Genomic DNA, 20,211 nt, shown 5'->3' with positions numbered 1-20,211 from the left:
GTCTGAAAAAAGACAAAAGTCCATCCAGTTCAACCATAGGAAAAAAAAAGTTTTAATCCTATACCCACAGCTGATCCAGAGGAAGGCAAAAAAGACCCAGCAAAGCATGATCTAATTTGCTCCTGCAGGGAAAAAAAATTCCTTCCTGATCCCCCGAGAATCGGATATTCCCTGGATCAACTTTACCTATAAATGTTAGTATCCAGTTATATTCTGTGTATCTAAGAAACAATCCAGGCCTTTTTTGAAGCAATCCACTGAGCTGGCCAGAATCAACACTTGAGGGAGTCTATTCCACATTTTCACAGCTCTCACTGTGAAGAAACCTTTCAGTGTTTGGAGATTACATTTCTTTTCCTCCAGATGTAAAGTCATGCAGTAGGAAGAAGAGGCTACATCAGGGATGTTTTCAGAGGTTTTTCTGATTTGCAGAGTTAAGTAGTGGTATTGGCCAGGTGAGCTTCACTCAGGGGTTGGGGGCATGCCTTAAAGAAAAACTTGTACAGTTGTCCTTTAGAGAAGATGTCAGCCCAAACTAAATGACATTTAATTAGCAAAACTGTTTTATATATTAATAATCAATACCATTTTTAAAAATAAAATAATGTTTTCATCTTTTAAATGGGTCATGTTTGGTTCCAAACGTGACAGGTGGTATAATTTTCGCACTGGCGATGTGTACTAACATGGCTCACTCGTCAAGTTGGCTGAGCAGTCAAGGAGACTGTAAAACTACAGCTAAACTGGCCCTCTTCCAAATGTATAAGTGAGGTCTTGAAGAAGAAGAGTCCCTACAGGTTCTGGAATAAAGCAGAGTAATGTTTGGGTTTCTGTTTTTTTACAGCACAGAAGTGTTTTGGCTTTTCATCAGAGAGTTGAGGAATGTACGAGATCAGTACTTGGAACTGCTCAACAAGGTAACTTCATACTATGAAAAGGTTTATGGAGCGCCAACCATATGGTGTGATGTGCTTGAGGGATTGTGGTGTGCTACACAGGTTCTTTTTTTGTTTTTTTTTTCAGGTTTAGGGCTCATGCACACTGGGCTTTTAATGCAAGTAGTCTGCATTCCCGGCATTTAGTGCATACTGCCCTAAACATTAGAACTTCATAATGCACTGTCAAGCCCATCCAGCCGCAGCAACTTTCAGCATCTCATAGAATTTAACAAGCTGCCGGCACCAGCATTGATTCATCTGCCTGCACCTAAATGCTGGGATCTCATGTACCACTAAATGCCCAGTGTGTATGAGGTCTTAAATTCTATTATCCATCGCAGTGCTGGCAAAATCTAGACAATTAGGCAGTGTTGTGGTTATGGTAGCCAAAGATATTTACTATGTTTAGGATTAGGCCTCATAAATTTAAGCAGATGTCAATCAAACATAGACTTCAGAAAGGTCCTGTGGGGGTTAGCTCAGATGGGGATCACCTTCCCTGGGAAAAAAGGCAGTCCAGATGGCAGGTCTTTCTTAGAAGTCCGACTTTGACTTGCACTAACTAAATAGAAGAGATTAGAATCTCACAGGTGAAGGGCTTCTCCCAGTCACTAACAAACAAAATGTTGTGCACACTTTTTCCTTTCACATACAAAGCAAACTTTCACATACACAGCTCCCTCAGGTATGGCTTCCTGAGTCCTAGGCCAAGAGCAACCTTTTTCTCTAGTCCTGCTTTATTTATACCACCTACTGGTGGTCACAAGAGGAAAACTCTGGAACCAACTCTGCCGAGGAGGCTCAACCTGGGCCAGATTCCACCTTAGTTCTCTACATATGAAAGCATGTGAGGTGATACATAACATCCCTCAATCACCTCGCCTTTCATAATGTCACAGTCCCTTCATACACAGGCATGGACTCATACTTCCTGCTTCCCCAGGAATACTGTCTGGTGCTGCCGCTTTTCAACCTCAGTCAACAGCTAGCCTTAAAGGCAAGAAAACCACAGGTATTAATATGCCCTGATAAGACTGAATGGAGATGGCAGGGTGCATACATGGGACCTTATGAAAGGCGAGTTTAGAACATTTTTCAAGCTAATCTCAGTGCACAAAACTTTGATTTAAATATATTCCTTAATAACCATAAATTTTATATATATATACAGTCAGGTCCATAAATATTGGGACATCGACACAATTCTAACATTTTTGGCTCTATACACCACCACAATGGATTTGAAATGAAACGAACAAGATGTGCTTTAACTGCAAAGCATACTGCAAAAGCAACCAACGAGTTTTTTAAGGGAAAGAAGTGGAATGTTATGCAATGGCCAAGTCAATCACCTGACCTGAATCCGATTGAGCATGCATTTCACTTGCTGAAGACAAAACTGAAGGGAAAATGCCCCAAGAACAAGCAGGAACTGAAGACAGTTGCAGTAGAGGCCTGGCAGAGCATCACCAGGGATGAAACCCAGCATCTGGTGATGTCTATGCGTTCCAGACTTCAGGCTGTAATTGACTGCAAAGGAGTTGCAACCAAGTATTAAAAAGTGAAAGTTTGATTTATGATTATTATTCTGTCCCATTACTTTTGGTCCCTTAACAAGTGGGAGGCGCATATGCAAACTGTTGTAATTCCTACACCGTTCACCTGCTTTGGATGTAAATACCCTCAAATTAAAGCTGACAGTCTGCAGTTAAAGCACATCTTGTTCGTTTCATTTTAAATCCATTGTGGTGGTGTATAGAGCCAAAAATGTTAGAATTTGTGTACATGTCCCAATATTTATGGACCTGACTGTATATATATACTCATCAAAAAAATTAAAGGAACACTTTTTAATCAGAGTATAGCATCAAGTCAATTAAAATCCTGGGATATTGATCTGGTCAGTTGAGTAGGGGGTTGTTAATCAGTTTCAGCTGCTTTGGTGTTAATGAAATAAACAGCAGGTGCACTAAATGGGCAACAATGAGATGATCCTCAAAACAGGAATGGTTTTACTGGTGGAGACCACTGACATTTTTTTCCCTACTCATCTTTTCTGACTGTTTTTCACTAGTTTTGCATTTGGCTAGGGTCAGTGTCACTACTGGTAGCATGAGGCGATACCTGGACCCTACAGAGGTTGCACAGGCAGTCCGACTCCTCCAGGATGGCAGATCAATACGTGTCATTGCCAGAAGGTTTGCTGTGTCTCCCAGCATAGTCTCAAGAGCATGTAGGAGATTCCAGGAGAAAGCTGGACAGGGCTGTAGAAGGTCCTTAACCCATCAGCAGGACCAGTATCTGCTCCTTTGTGCAAGGAGGACCAGGATGAGCACTGTCAGACCCCTTCAAAATGTCCTCCAGCACGCCACTGGTGTGAACATCCTCTAGTGGGCCCTGTGCTTACTGCCCAGCACCATAAAGCTCAATCAGCATTTGCCATTGAACACCAGTATTGGCAGGTCTGTGCTTTTCACAGATGAGAGCAGGTTCACCCTGAGCACATGTGACAGATGTGAAAGGGTCTGGAGAAGCCATGGAGAACGTTATGCTGCCTGTAACATCGTTCAGCATGACTGTTTTGGTGGTGGGTCAGTGATGGTCTGAGGAGGCATATCCATGGAGGGACGCACAGACCTCTACAGGCTAGACAATGACTGCCATTAGGTATCGGGATGAAAACCTTGGACCCATTGCCAGACCCTAGGCTGGTGCAGCGGGTCCTAGGTTCCTCCAGGTGCAATACGACAATGCTTGCCTCATGTGTTGAGAGTATGCAGGCAGTTCCTGGAGGATGAAGGAATTGATACCATTGAATGTCCTCCACACTCGCCTGAACTAAATCCAATAGAACACCTCTGGTATATCATGTTTCAGTCTACCACCAGGTTGCACCTCAGATTTTCCAGGAGCTAATTGATGCCCTGGTCCAGATCTGGGGGGAAATACCCCAGGACACCATCCGTCATCTCATTAGGAGCATGCCCTGAGATTGTCAGACATGCGTACAAGCACGTGGGGGCCATACAAGTACCATTGTGATTTGCTGCAATTAAATTTCAGCAATATGGACTAGCCTGCTACATCACTTTTTCACTTTGATGGAAATGAAAATTACCAACCTGAATTCAAAGAGACTACTAAAATCAAACGATGGGGCATCCTTACGTTCCTAACACATTACCCAGTCCATATCAGTATAGATATCCAGCATGATATTTTTCCCCATTGAGATCTGATGTGTTTTCAATGTGTTCCTTTCACTTTTTTTTGCAATTTTTTAACTTGTAAATGTTGTGGTGACATCACTACTGGGCTGCAAATCACATGTGCAGAGAGCAGAGCTGTGGGAGGGGCATGGCAGGCTCCACCTACTACAGGCTGCCTGCAGAAAATTACAGGAGGGGTGGAGAGAAGACCGCTCACCCTGCACAAGGAGAGAAAGCAGCAGTGACTGGTCTTTACTACAGGAAGCTGCTGCACAAAGTCAAAGTTTTACAATGAATTACTGCACAGATCTGGACTAATAATACACAAAGCACGCCAAGGTTCAAGTAAGAAAACGTATGTAGACAATATATATGCTTACCCTGGAGTTCAGCTTTCAGTGTCCTAATTTCACACAGGAGACATAGTTCACATTGATTTATCAGATGATACTCCCATCCCCAGGGTTACATTCTGCTTCCCAAGCTTGCCCGCAGCATGGAAAGACAGTCCTGTATTTATAATACGTCACTAACCATTCTGTTTCTGGGAAGAGGCAGGGAAAGTATCTCTATGGCCTTCACAGTTCCTCTTTATTAAGAATATTTCCTTGACTTCAAATACTTTCTGTGAAATAACTGATCTATTCCTGGCATACCTGTAATGGTGTGAAAAGCATTCTCAAGTATGAAATGATGGGGTTGGTTGACTAAAGGCAGATAGACTGTGCTCTTTGAAAGGACAGTTGAGTACCAAACCCAGGCGTGGTCAGTATGTGGGGAGGAGCCTGAACATGGCAGCAGTGGGGAGTGAGCGGCACTAGCTATCAGCTAGGTTCCGCTCCCCGACCTCCCTAGTGACCCTTAGGACCTGACTCACCGGAGTCTGGAGGGACGCTGAACAGAGCCCGGAGAGCCGGTGATGGAAGCCGGACGAAGGGTGCAGTGAAGCGCCGGCCCCTCCGGTGCTTCACGAGAGAGATCCGGACCGCTGGAGGACGAGGTGACGTGGCGGGGGCGTGTGGTAGCCGCGGAGGACATCTGGGAGAAGAGGAAACCGGCCGGCCGCCTGACTGACAGGGAGACGCCGGCTTAGGCCACCGGCTCTCTGTCGCCCACAACCCCCCCGGCAAACTGCTGCCCATAAACCCCGGCTACCTACTGTCTGTAGCCCCCGGTTCACTGCTGCCTGGAGCCCCCGGCCAGCTGACTGCTCGATCCTGGGCCAGGGAGACCCGGGAGTGCCAGGAGACCCACCCTGCATCCCTTGGACGAAATCCAGACAGAGAAAAGGAGCTACAGCATTGGAAGCCCAGAGGAACCCCCCCCCAGGACAGAGAAGACCCTCCACCCAAACTTAGAGCTACCGTTCTGGGAAGAGAAGGGTGAGTGAGAGCTGCTGGGGGTCTATTGTCTATTGTATAGTTGACTCCTGAGTGACATTGGGGTCCAAGGGGTTAAGGAGGAGAGGGGAGGATTCCCTGGGTTCAGAAGAGAAGAGTCCCACACACCCCTAGGAGAGCATATGCAAAAGTAGTAAATCCGTCTGGATCATAAATCATAAGGGAGAGGTACAATCTCCATCTAGAGAATATAGAAGGCAAAAGACTTAAAGAGGATATGAAGAATAAAGGTCCTAAGGGAGCAGGGCTCAAAGCGTCCCTATCAGGCACGATAAAGAAATTTACATCATATGGAAACATTACGCCAGAAAGGGCCCAAGGCACAAGCGCTAAAGGGGAAATGGACACTAGCTCAGGAAACAGTCCGAGACTATCACTGGGTATGAACAGCAGTTGTAGCCAACAAATAGCAGATGGCTTGGGAAAAAAAGAACTTCATGGTGAACTACAAGTACCGAATAAGAAGGAGATGATAGAAATGTTTCAAAGTTTGGAGAAAACGATAAAACATGAAATGACAGCTATTCGAAACGACTTAGGCCATCTGCTATCGAGAATGGAAGAAACAGAGGAGAAAGTCAAAACCCAGGCCCAAACCATAGATAATCTAAGGAAAAAAATAACCCATTTGGAGAAAACCCAGAAAAAATAGTTTTATAGGATGGAAATTCAAGAAAATAAAGAAAGAAGGTGTAACCTTAGGGTGCGAGGAATTCCAGAATCTGCAAAAGGGGAAATATTATATGAACTAGTTAATAAAATCTTAAACTCCATAAGAGACAGACCTGAAACAGAAGCGATTGAACTGGATAGAGTGTTCAGAATAGGAAAATTTAAACAAGATACTGACAGGGAAAGATCGAGAGATATAGTTGTCCAGTTCCAGAAGTTTGGGGTCAAAAATGAGATTTGGAAAAAGATCAAGGGAAGATCGTTAATTAAGTATGGAGAGTTGACTATTCAAATTTTTTCGGATTTAACATCAGAGACTCTATGGAGAAGGAGATCCCTGAGACCCCTATTAGAGCAAATGAGAAAACAGAATGTGCAATATAGATGGGGTACTTCGGCATCTCTAATTGGCTGGAAAAATGGGGTCACAGCATACCTGAGATTCCCTGAGGAACTGAGAGATTTTTGTGATAGACTGGATTTGCAAAGAATGGAGATAACTGGGTGGGAAGAAGAAAAAGAAGATATGGATGATACAAGACAGGAGGACTGGCAGCGGGTCGGGGGGAGGGGAGAGGGAGGTTCTGGCGTTGGGGAGAAAGGGGAGGGAGAATTAAGTAAAATATATGCTTTTTCTTTTCTCTCTCTTTTTCCCTAGCCCCTTTTGTAGCCCCCTTGTGGAAGTGGAAGTCCATCTGGAAGCTCCGGTTAAGGGAGGGAAGAAAAGGGTATTGTTGAGCCCAGTTGATAGAGAAAGGGGAGTTTGGAGGAGAGGTGAGCCGTCCATGGGCGGAGCTTAATCCCAGTATTTTAAATCAACCGTGGAAATAGTTCCACAAATGATTTGTAGGCAGTTTATAAGCCTAAAAATGGGTAGGGGAAAAATAAGAGAGGGGGGGGAGACGGAGGTTGGGTGGGGGGAAGGGGGGGAGGGGCCGTGGGGTTAATATTCTGCAAGATATTCGGGCCTAATAGGAAGAGACGAATTAGAAGAGAGAGAGAGACAGAATTAAGAGGGATGGAAGAAATACAGTTTATAACATATAATGTGAATGGGTTGAATTGTCCTGGGAAAAGATTTAAAATGTTTAAAGAGTTACATCACAGGGCAACGTCAGTGGTATTTCTACAGGAGACACATTTTGAGATAGAATCAAATGTGAAATTAAAATCCAAATATTATCCAACATGGTATTATGCTGACTCTCCAATCAAACGAGCAAAGGGGGTGGCAATAGGATTGGCAAAGAATATGAGATTTGAGTTGGAAGATAGAAAGACTGACCCGGAAGGGAGATTCCTGTTTTTGAAGGGTAAACTTCAGGGAATTGAATGTACACTAGCCAATATATACTGCCCCAACAAGAAACCTGAGATCTTTTTGAAGGGTTTGTTGAAAAAATTAATAGACTTTAAAAAAGGGCGTTTGATAATAGCAGGAGATTTAAATCTTTGTATGGACCCACAAAAGGATGCAACCTCCCTTGTGCAGAGAGAGGGGGGTAGGTCTCTGAGAGCCTTGAAGAAGGCGATCCACGAGTACCAACTGGTGGACACCTGGAGAATGATGCATACGAAAGACAGAGACTATACCTTCTTCTCTAATGCACATGAGATATACTCGAGACTGGATTATATTCTAATAGATCATCAACTTATTGAAATGCTGGTTAAAATAGAAATAGAGACAAGAACTTTTTCGGACCATGCCCCAGTCATAATGAAAATAGGATGGGGGAAAAGGTGGACGGGAGGTCTAGGATGGAGGTTAAATGAAGCTCTTCTCTTTGATGAGGATATTGTGCAGAAGATCAAGGAAGAGATTAAGGTATATTTCAAGGAGAATGAGACAGAGGAAGTATCGACAGCTACAGTATGGGAAAGTCATAAGGTATATATAAGAGGAATCTTGATTGCGATGGGAGCAAGGAAGAAAAAAGAAAGAAGAGAGAGGGTTAGTGGACTTTTAAAGGAAATCCTGGAGTTGGAGCAGATACATAAGAAGAAAATAACAATAGAAACAAGACAGAAGCTAATGGATAAAAGAGATGAATTAGAGAGATTGATGGAAGAGGAGAGGAGAAGAGTATATAACAAGGTATTGGGTGAAAGATATAGATGGGGTGATCGACCAGGAAAATACTTAATGAGAGCCCTGAATAAAAAGAAAAACAGGAATTATATAGAAAAGATAAAAAGCCCTAAGGGGGAGTTGGTCCACTCAACTAAAGAAATCATTAAAGTATTCACGGAGTACTATAGAAAGTTGTACAACATCAGCCATCAAGGTTCACCAAAAAAAAATAGAGAAGATATTAATGAAAAAAGGATGATATATTTAAAAAATGCGGGATTGCCAAAGCTCAGTGAAACACTACTGAACTCCTTGGAATCAGAAATTTCTCAGGAAGAAATAGAAGTAGCATTAAGAAGTACAGGGGGAGGGAAAAGCCCAGGCCCGGATGGTTATACAATTAAGTACTATAAAAAATTCTGTGAAGTACTGTTACCAAAGTTAAAGAAATATATGAATGACTTGGGAGGTGGGATGGAGGGGAGGAGGGAATCCCTTCAGGCCCATGTTGTTCTCATACACAAGGAGGGAAAAGATCCTTCTCAGTGCTCTAGCTACAGACCAATTTCATTATTGAACACTGATACCAAGTTGTACGCAAAGGTCCTAGCAAACAGGCTGAAAGATCTAATGCCCGAATGGATCCATGGAGACCAGGTGGGATTTGTCCGGGGAAGAGAGGGTAGAGACAATGGGTTGAGAACTTTGATGCTTATTCAGAAAAGTAGAAAAGGGAAAGCCCCGGTGGTGCTCTTGTCACTTGATGCCGAAAAGGCGTTTGATAGAGTGGACTGGGGCTTTATGATGGACAACTTGGAAGTGTTGGGGATTGGAGAGAGAATGCGTGAGTGGATAGGTAAATTATATAGAGAGCCCACCGCAATCATCACGGTAAATGGGGAGAGGTCAGAATCCATCGGGATGTCCAATGGAACAAGACAAGGATGTCCATTGTCCCCCTTGTTGTATGTTTTGACATTGGAACCCCTGCTATCAATAATAAGGAATAGTGGAGCGATAAAGGGAATACAGATAGAAAACATAGAACATAAAGTAGCGGCCTTTGCGGACGACCTACTGTTTTATGTAGGCAACCCCCGAATAACACTACCAAGTATAATGAAAATCTTGAAGGAATATGGTGAACTATCAAATCTAAAAATTAACCCAACAAAAACAGAGATTCTGAACATTAATATACCAAAGAGCGAAAAAGAAAAACTACAAAAAGAATTCCCCTTTATTTGGAGAGAAAAAGATATAAAATACCTAGGAATAAAACTTGCTACCTCACATAAACAACTGTATAGATTAAACTATATTTCTCTGATAAATGAGACTAAGGACGAATTAAAAAGATTAGAAGGAGGAAACCCATCATGGTTAGGACGTATAAACCTAATTAAAATGGTAATTATACCTAAAATACTCTATAGATTTCAAATGATCCCAATCAAACTCCCAGAGGCGTTTTTTAAGATAATGAGAAGAATGCTAACAAGATATATATGGAGGAATAAAAAACCAAGAATATCATATGAAACACTAAGTAGGACTAAAGAGAAAGGGGGGATGGGACTACCTGATGTCAAGAGATATTACAAAGCTGTAATTTTAGCAAGAATTTATGACTGGACTTTTAACTATAAGGGGAAAAGTTGGGTAAAAATAGAAAATGAACTGAGTGGAATTAATTTGAGTAAGATGATATGGGTTCCAGCACAGTATAGAACAATTAAAGAAAGCACAAGCACTTACACTTTAAATGTGTTAAAGATATGGGATAATTTACACAAACATATGAAATGGGAATTCAACTCTATATTAATGCCTCTTGCAAACACGGAATTTTTCCCTCCAGGAAAAGATGAGATATCAGGGAGATGGTTTAAAAAGGAAGATATCCAATTGAGAGACGTATTGATAGAGGGGGAACTGAAAACATTTAAAGAACTAAAAGAGAGGGGAGGAGATATGTTTACTAAAATAGATGAGTGGAAATATCAACAATTAAAATGTTTTATTGGAACTCTCCCAAAACCCTTGAGATTAAAAAAGGAGTGGAATATGTTTGAAAGGCTATTAGAAACACGGCGAGATGGGAAACACGGTGTTACAAAAATGTATAAAATACTCACAGAATTAGACACAGACACAAAGTTAATTTTTTTAACAAATTGGGAAAGAGACATGGAGGTGGAGATAGATGAAGATCAACAGAGTAAGATATTTAGATTAGTTCACGAGAGTGTTAGTATGAGAGACGTTGAGATTAACTATAAATGTTTGACACGATGGCATATTACACCGAGCACTGAGCACAGGATGAGGGGGGAGAAGTCAAAAATGTGTTGGAGAGGATGTGGGGAGGAGGGCACGGTGTTCCATATTTGGTGGCAATGTCCAAAAATTCAGGATTTCTGGAAGACAATAGTCAATTTAATAGAAATAATAACTGGAAATAACATAGGATTAGACCCAAACATGTGTCTCCTACATAATGTTGAGACAACAGTAAATAAATACAAAGAATCAGGAGTATGGTACTACTTAAGTGCTGCAAAAGGGTTGATCCCCAAGTTTTGGTGGAAGACAGAGGTGCTGACGGAGGAGGATTGGATCAATAGGGTAAACCAGATTAGTAGAATGGAAAAATCTTATTATACTCAGGAAGACAGGTTGAAATTATACTACTCGCGATGGGAAAAATGGGAAAAATCAGGACTAAAAGAGAAATATAGAAAACTCTAAACTAGGAAAGTTATTTAAAGTTATTGGGCCTTGAGAGATTGAAGATCTTGCAGAGGGGAGGGAGGGGGGGAGGGGGGAAAAGGTGGGTTGGGAGAGAAGGGAAAGAAAAGAGGTAAATAGGAAGGACAAAGTAGAAATGTATGGATTATTTATATGTATTGTGTTTCTTCTTATGGAATTTTTGTATTAACATGAAAAAATTAATAAATATTTAAATAAAAAAAAAGAAAATGAAAGGACAGTTGCTCCAGAGTTTAGTAAATGAGGTAAAGCTTCACTTTACAAAGTAAACCCAATTATTTTTGCTTGCACGTGACTGGATGATGGAAGTCAGCAGAGTTCCCTCATTTACTAAGCTCTGGAGCAACTTCACTTGCAGAGTGCACAGTCTATTTGTATTTAGTAAATCAAACCCAATGTGTTGTTACTAGGATAACGCAAGCATATCCAAAACCAAACCTTTTTATTTTGTTTCGGATAGAGATTTGTTAAAACCTCAGTCCATTTTTTTTGTCCCACTGGGGAGAATTACCTTTAATTCATATATTTTATATGGAAAAGGAAGTGAGAGGGATTGTTTACAAAGTAAGGAAGACAGTTGTCACTTAAGAAAGTGTCCCCACTGGAAGATTTCCCCTATATTCCTTTTCCCAGGACAACGTTTGGATTTTCCATTACTTTCAGTCTTGGGGACAATGAAAATCTTCATCAAAGACTCAGACAGCAATAAAACCTGGCAGACATCCCTACTCTATCCAGGGCCCGTGCAAGCAAAAGACTGCTTAGGCAGACACCTTAGGGCATCAGGATATGGGGGGTGGTAAAACCAAAATCCCTCCAACCAAAACTGAGATGTAAGTATTGGAAAAAGAGGAAGAGAAGGCAGAGTCCTCTCTCAGGACTGTCTGTTCCTGATCAGGGTCACCCCTCTCCTTTGCTCCATCTCGGAGAAAGAGCAAAATGCACCAGCCCTGACACTATTCAAGCCAAATGAACAGTTTTGGCTTCAGACACACTTTAACTTTTTACTGTGTTGGATATACTTAAATAAGATTGACATTATTACATTGGTCCAGCTTGGACCAGGCATATTTCATACCTGTGGGATCCCTCTAGAAGCTGGAAATGACTGTAGTGAACACCATTACTCCAGTGATCCCTTCTAGATTCTGGGTTACATGCAAAGCAGCTGCCCTGATGCATTGTGAACACTGGTGGTTGGCAACTTGACACAGGCACTACTCACAGATCGCTTTGCAGTTTTTTTTAGGAATGCAAAGCATTCTCTGATTAGACATGATGGAGAGGCATGGCAATGATCTCCACCTCATCCAATCAGAAAATGCTTTACATTCATTGAGAAGAGCAAAGCATTTTCTAAATGGCACTTGTGCTGAACGTCCGACCTCCTGTGTTCACAATGCAGCAGGGCTGCCACTCAGTATGGGACTAAAGCAGGCCATGATGAGCTGAAAACTGAACGAACATTCTCGTCGCTCGTCTGATCATTTGTTTTTTACATCATTAGTGTGCACATCACATAGGCCTAGCGGCATGCCATCATAAGGCTTGGTGGCTAAACCCAGAGGAGATGACAGACCTCCAGCTAATGTCACATAAGAAGATTGTGGCATGGGACAGAGTGGGGGCAGAATTCTAATAGGATTCTGCAGGACACCGAAGGATCTGCTGGCTGGGTGAGCATCTGAAATGTTCAGAACCCACATTGGGGTTTTGGAAAAAAAATGTAGGGGGTGCAGAGGGTGGAAACCCGCTTTAACACATTGAACACCATAAAATAAACATTTGTTGCAACACGGTGGTTTGTCCTTTTGAGGTTTGACAAAAGGGGGTGAGGAGGCAACATATTACCACCTAGTCATCTGTATATGGATCATTTGCTTGTCTGGTTGTCTTGACTCTGAGGAAGGGAGTGCGTCTCTTGAAACGCGTCAGCTATTACAATTGGTAACCTGTTCTACAGGACCACCACTACCTAGGACTGATTCACTTTGCTAAGTCTGTTTTCATGGTCCTTTTGTGAGTATGCACTTATCACTTTTTTTTATAATAAAGCATTTGATACCACAGCAATGCATGAGGAGAGTGCGCCCTGCTGTGCTTTTTCCACCCAGTCATCTGTCAGTCACCCTCTGATAATCAATCAACCACGGATCGTGTTTCAGAGGGCCGGCAGGGGCTGCCACATGTCTGAATGAGCCCTTAGTTTGTGCTTATTAATATCTCAGAATAAATGTAGCTCTGGTCTGGTCCACATTCCCTTGCCCTGACTTTATAGTAGCCGTATTGTAGAGGTGGTTATGCTTCAGGTAAGGAGTATTATTGTCACACATCAGACCGTAGTGACCAATCAGGTATCCTCTTATTGCAGACAGATGGAGGGACGTGAATCTTGCTATGGGGTATTGCACTGATCTTTTCCTTAAACCCTTACCTCTGACTCCAGCCAACCATTTAAGAGGTTCATTACATAGTTATTCCATTTGGAAAAAAAAACACTGTCCAATTCAGCCAAGAGGCCAGTAGGCAGGTTCCCAATCATGTAATCACTGTAATTGGCTATCACAGTGGTCACATGATCAGGAGCCTGTCCTACTGCATCCCAGGAGCTATCAGTAACAGCTCAGTTACAGCTGGGGATGTTGAGTGAGCATGCTCCCAGCACGAACCAGTAATGCCAACTGTATGCATGTATGTGAGAGTATGGCATTAAAGCCCACAGCTGTACTGCCAGATGGATATGGCCCATGGCAACAGGTTAATATATAAGCCTGTACTGTATATGTTTGTTATGTAAACTAAATTGATGGATTTTCTTTCTCTGTAGGGATACCAGATTTTTGTATACAGTGGAGATACAGATATGGCGTGCAACTTTCTAGGTATTGAATGGTTTGTGCATTCTCTTGATCAGGAGGTAAGTGTATTTGTGTACCTACAGCCTAAACAATTATGAATTTATTAGAGATCAATTAGAACCCTTGTCAACTTTTCATTGCTCTCTCTAGCGCTCTTTGGGAGCTTTATCCTTACTCCCTGTCTTTATACCAGATCTAGACAGAACAGGAAGTGAAGAAATTCTCCCCATTTCTTGATTAGTCTCCGTGCATGCTGGGCGTTTTGATAACGCTGGTAACATTAGCTGTGTGAAGTCACGTTAAAAACATGAGTTTTTCAGGTTATTTTTGCATTAGCGTTTAGCGTTTTTTTGCCGCATTTAGCTGCATTTTTCAGCATTTTTTATGTTTTTAAAAAAAAATAAAAAAATTTCTTGGTCAAATAAAGTCCAAAAACACTGGTTCGCGGAGTTTTACTGCATTTTGCCATGTGTTTCAGCATTAGAGCATTTTTACAGTTAAAAAATTCCTCTAGAAACCCACTAGTCCTAGGTTTTTTCCAACCAAAAAATGTCCCTGCCAAAAAATGTTGATTACAGTCTGTGTGCATGGACACGTAGGATAACATGCTGGGGGGTTTACTGGCTGTAGACAAAAAAAAGTCAAAAGCCAAACACAGCCGCTGTAAAAATGTCCAGTGTACATGAGGACTTGTTCAGACAGAGCAGAAAGTGAGGGAAAATACTCCAACGGGGCACAGGCAACACATGACCCAGTAAGGGGGTCTATAAAATCACAAAAGAATGAACCTGTAAGGAAAACTGTATTGTACATTCAGTACCTGGCCATTACTCTGCTTGCTAAAACTTCACACTGTAGAAGAGCCCCTGTTGCTGATCCTATTCAAATTCATGGATTGGTTGAAGAGCTTGTCCATTCTGGTTCTTCTTGCTGATCCCTACTCACTGCAGCACTCAGTAATGACCTAAGGGTTGTCAGGAGCAACTGCAGTGGCCAGAGAGGGACATGCTAAACCATATACCTGGAAGTGTGGTGGACAGGCATGTATGAAGCTGTTTTCCTTATAGGTTAGTTCAACTGTGACTTTGTAGAGGACTTGGAATCGCATACATTTTGAGCACTAGTGCTAGACGTGGGAGGATGCACCGACACATCTTCCGAGAATGACGCTTGTCCCACTCGGCTACATATAAGCAGACAAGTTTTACATTAAAGTATTACTAAACCCACAACAGTAAAATCAGTCTGTATATGCAGTAAAGCATGATTGTTATACTCACTAAGCGGTTAATATTCTGCATTTTGTAAAAACGCTGTTTGATCCTCCCCGTCTTCCAGTGTCCCCCTCTTATCTCTTGATAAGACATATAATGTGGAGTCACTCTGCACATGCTCAGTTTGGTGTATTGCTAGAGAGGTTTTTCTTTTCTTAGAAAAGTGCATGTGATCAGCACAGGGCGAATCAGCACTGTCCAGACAGAGGTCAGGGGTCCTGCATCTTCCTAGAGCAGAATGAAAATGTCTCCTATAAGCATTAACCAGTGCCCTGCTGGACACTGATAGAAGTCACAAGATTGCTCTAACTGATGATGAGAAAAGCTATTTAGCAGTTTATATTTACTAAAATAATTGCATTTCCATGTTGTGTGTACTGTGGGAGACCAGATATAGTGAATGCAGGTTCCTGGGTTTAGTAACACTTTAAGAACAGATGTTAGGGTTATGTTTAGAGCTGTTGGTTGGTGTTAGCAGATAGGTTGTTGTAGAAAACATTTTAAACTGGATCTCTGGATCACACAAGAAAGGATTAGCCATCAACAGGGGCGGACTGACAACTCATGGGGCCCCCGGGCAATAGGGGATCATGGGGCCCCTGTGTCCTTGCCCAAACTCAAAAAAGCCTATGAAAAAAGTACCAGGGGCATCTCATGGGGCCCCCTACTGACCCCGGGCCCTCGGGCAGTGCCCGAGTTTCCAAATGGTCAGTCCGCCCCTGGCCATCAATTAAGATTTAGCTCACCTTGGAACTCTGTAATATATGGCATCTGGCTTTAATATAAGGCATTGAATAACCTGATATTTTACAAACGGGTCTTATCAGTATCAAAGAACAGATATAAAACTGTCCTCTGCATTTAAGTGATACTTTCATCATATTATCATCATATCCATCATATTCCATTTTGCACACTGGAATGCATTCTTTATAGTTGCAGGTACCCTACAATGCATGGGTGTATGAGGAAGAGGGCCATCCACAGATTGCGGGATTTGTAAAGCAATATGCCAATCTTACCCTTTTGACTGTGAAGGTACCGTATCACTAGCTGTTGTTTTTTCCTTTGATCAAACAGCAACACATAAACATTTCCTTCCCCTCAGCTTCTTAGGAAACTAAATATTACACATCCTCTCTGTAGGACATTCATTACATAGTTTCTCTTTGACCACAGTTTTCTTACTTATGTTGTTACAGTCTGTCTCTATGTAACACTTTGGGGATCTGTTTATAAACAAAATCCACTGTGCGAACGTTCCAGTTATTCACCTAGTCGTTGCAAATTATTCTCATAATGTGTGGAAAATGTGAAAATCAAATGATCATAAGCTCCATCTAGAGGCCATAATGAGGTATTTTCCTGATTGAGGTATTTCAGGAAAATATCGCATTATGGACACTAGGTAAAGCTGTTATTGAAGGAAATACAAAAATGTCATACATTACAGGGATTTTTTGCGACAACTGTGTGAATGAGACATTTGCCTGGTAAATTTGTAATAAATATGTAGTGCCCTCCTAGTTAGCTAGGGGAATCTACAGTCCTGATCGTTAGAGAGGAGGGCTGAGTAGCAGCCTGGGTATAATAGTCAGAAAGTTAAATTGTAGTCAGGAGCTGAGAGGCTCTGTAGGCCAGCCCTTCTGGAATTTCCCACTAGAGCTTTGGAAGAAGGCCTAGAGCCAATGGGTGGATCTGAAGAGTGGTTGACTGCACTCTTGAGGGATCCTGGCCAATCCCCAACAGGAGACTTGGTAAGGGGCCAGGACACCCTTACAAAGTGAGCCTGTTCAGAAGCAGAGAGAGTTCGGGTAGAAGACAGTAAGGAAGATGTGAGGCTGATGGCCTGAGAGGGGGCCCAAGCGGAGAAAGGGGCCTACCTACAAGCAGCAGGGCTGGAAAGGAAGAAAGCTCAGAGCTTCACTGGCCCCCAGTGCGAGGACCATCTGTACAGCAGGGAAGAAGCGGCCCCGCTTGCAGCCACCAACTCATCAGCGGCACAGTAGAGGGGATCTGAGTGAGTACCCCTGCACCCCCTGGGAGGATAAGGGAAGGTGCACTCTGGTGGGAAACAGATTTGCCACCTACCTGGGACTGTCCATTTCTTAAGGCGACAGGAAATGGATCCTCTGTTCAGGGATACCTCCAGATTGCTGGGGGAAGGAAGAGTTCATCTAGGGTCTGGGGTGGTACATTAGGAGATGCTGGCTAGCTCTCCAACGCAGACTGTGTTGCAGTGAAGGCTTGTAAATAGTTCCAGGAAGTTGTCCTCAGTTCATCAGTTCCCTTGGGCATTCTGTACACCCCCAACCCTATCCCAGTTCAAATTCCCTAAATAAAAATAACAAAAACAAAGGTCAAGGACTGATTTCTGACTCTGGATGTACGTCTATGTGAAGATGCGTGTTGCTTGGTTGTGCAGAACTATAGGGGGACCTAAATCTCTAGCGACTCCTAAGGGGGTAGTGCTACAAATAGATCACTTTGTGTCTCTAGTAGTCTCATCACCTTGTTCATGCACGTTCTGCCAAACTTCAAACTTCAACTCCCATGAAGCTCAATCATAGTTTTTGTTATAGATACATGTAACACCCTGTCTCCCCTCATAAGTTTCTTTCTTTTTTTTAAACCTGTGGTTTGTGTAATAAAAAACACTCTTCCTACTAACCAACCATCATTAGAGAAAACTCTTAACAGATTCTAATCCATGACAAAAAGGAGAGGGAGGATGGGACAATGTTCCTTTAACACCAATTGTCCTTTGATCAATGATCTTCCAAATTTGCTCCATCCCTTCGGTGATGCCACTTCCATCCTTTACCAGACCCTACATGCCTCCCTTCTCTCCTCTTCTATCAGCCCACCCTGTCATGTGCCTCTTCGCCTAGGGGTGTACCACTCAGGGTAATCTTTACTGTTGGTCATAGTAAGCAGTCAAATTACAAAATGTAATTTGGAACCTGCCTTGGAAAACCCATTGTTGGAACATGACTGCATCTCCATTTTTTCATAATGGGGACCTTCTCATGCTTTGTGCTGTGTTTGGCAAATAATTTTGTTATAGACCAAACACATTCCCTTATTGCGTGGCAATCTCAAAAGGAATAGATATCTCCTTTCTCTGTCAACTGTTTCATAAGCAATGTTTAACCTGCTTCACAGTGATTTTACCCCTCTGCTGCCCTGTAATTATCTAAATATAGATCCCTCTGCTTATTGTTGCCTAAAAGCCATTTACCAAACAACTAAGGTCAAAAACAATTTAACCCACCAAAAAACCTTCACTTGTGTTGGGTAAAGCAAAGTCTTCCATACAAAAAATATCTGTCAACAGGCAGAATGGAAAAACCATTTACATGACCAGATCTGCTTGTGTATTTTTTTAAGGCCATGTTGATGGTCTTCCACTAATTTGGAAGTCTGGCTCAAGTGTACAAAGTTTGAATCTGCTAATGATATCAACATTTATGGAAGATTAGGGGCCAGAACAGTCCTAAAATCCGGTGCCTTTAAATTACCACTGACCAATAATGATTTCTCTTTCCTTTTTTGTAGGGAGCTGGCCATATGGTAGCAACAGACAAGCCCAAAGAAGCTTCCATGTTATTCCATCATTTCATCAATAATGAGCCCTTCTAGGCCATGGCTATCTGTGACATGAACCCGCAAACCTTTATAAAACTAGACTCTTCTGTAACTCTCTGTCCTAACTGTTTGTTATACATTGTTTTACCAGGTACAACAGTTTGCTTTTTCTTAGTGATGGTGATGTCCTTTACATGAGATATTGCTTTTCAGAATAATAACATCTGCAATAATAAATGCCTTTTGCTGGATAGATACTTATGTGTGCTGGTATTTTAGCTAGTTAAAGTATATATCCCACAAAAAAGTTAAAGAGGTTCTTCAGTCAAGTGTAAGAAAATTAAAAGTCAGCCGCTACAAATGCTGCAGTGGCTGACTTTTAATAATAAGACACTTACAATCCAGGGATCCAGTGCTATCCTCACCCAGACCGGTTCTTTGTTTTTGGGTCCCTGACGCTTCCACGTTAAGTGTGGGAAGCTGGTTGTGACTCCTTGCAGCTTCACAGCCAGCTCTCTACTGTGCATGCGTGTGAATGGTCCCACAGTCTCATGGAACCTGTGATATGTCTCAAGAGGTTGCAGGGAGTAGGGGGGCCATCTTCTGGTGGAATTGGCTAGACAATTCCAGTGGACGTAGGGAGTGGGTACCTGTCAAAACTAGGAACCCCCCAAGAAAAAACTGTTGTTACTTTTTGGATTTGGAAGAGCAGCACTTCTGTTTTCAGTGAAGTTCCACTTTAACATGCTCATGTCATCTCAAAAGTCACATTTAATACTGTAGCTTTCATTGAAGTAATACCTGGCGATACTTCCATTGATGTCCTTAAAGCAGAGCTCCACCCGAAGTTCCACTTTAAGGACTGGTCCACCACTCCCCATTAAGGATTGGCACCTTTGGGGAGCGGGGGGGAGTGAGCACCCAAAATTGACAGGCACCCGCTCCCACTTCTACTGTTGTCCTCCCCCCTCCTTCCCTGAAGTCTTCTGGGACACGTCCCAGAAGACTACGGGACCATTCAGAAAGCGCAGCACTACTCGTGCATGTGCAGTGGGCAGCCGGTGTGAAGCCGCAAGCTGTGACAGCCGGGTGCCCACACAAAAGATGCTGGCGCCGGGGACACCGGACAGCCGGTGAAACGGGCTATGGAGAAGACACCGTGGGATTGAGGGACAGGTGAGTGGTTGTTTTTTAAAAGTCAGCAGCTACAGTTTTATTTTTTTACAGAGTGACTGGGACTCTGGTTTAAGGCACATCCTATTCTAGGGTGGCAACCCTCTGTTCCTGTCTTCCAATTGTGCTGTCACCCTGGTAATGGTGACCAAAAGTAGCTGTTTCAACACAAGTTAGGCTAGGATCACATCTATGCTTGTGCATTTTTTATGCATTTTCATTCTTTCTGAATTTTTTTTGTAGTAGGAGGAGA

General features: G+C 42.5%; 1 protein-coding gene across 2 annotated transcripts in view; it reads left to right on the top strand.

Annotated features, from left to right (window-relative positions):
• The window catches only part of LOC149465884 (lysosomal protective protein-like), a 62,672-nt gene extending 43,630 nt beyond the window's left edge, over positions 1 to 19,042 (top strand). For both annotated transcript variants that reach the window (XM_089673419.1, XM_089673418.1), the window contains 4 exons: positions 845 to 917; positions 13,893 to 13,982; positions 16,134 to 16,235; positions 18,756 to 19,042. In XM_089673419.1, coding sequence (XP_089529545.1) covers positions 845 to 917; positions 13,893 to 13,982; positions 16,134 to 16,235; positions 18,756 to 18,839 — 349 coding nt within the window. In that variant the 3' untranslated portion in view covers positions 18,840 to 19,042. The remainder of the gene's footprint in view (positions 1 to 844; positions 918 to 13,892; positions 13,983 to 16,133; positions 16,236 to 18,755) is intronic.
• Positions 19,043 to 20,211: the final 1,169 nt, after the last annotated feature.

Source organism: Staurois parvus, unplaced genomic scaffold (assembly GCF_062004578.1).
Source record: "Staurois parvus isolate SC_StPar_1 unplaced genomic scaffold, SC_StPar_1.0 ptg000137l, whole genome shotgun sequence".
Classification (NCBI taxonomy): Eukaryota; Metazoa; Chordata; class Amphibia; order Anura; family Ranidae; genus Staurois; species Staurois parvus.
Note: the sequence above shows the minus strand (reverse complement) of the source record. Positions and strands in the feature narration are given on the sequence as shown.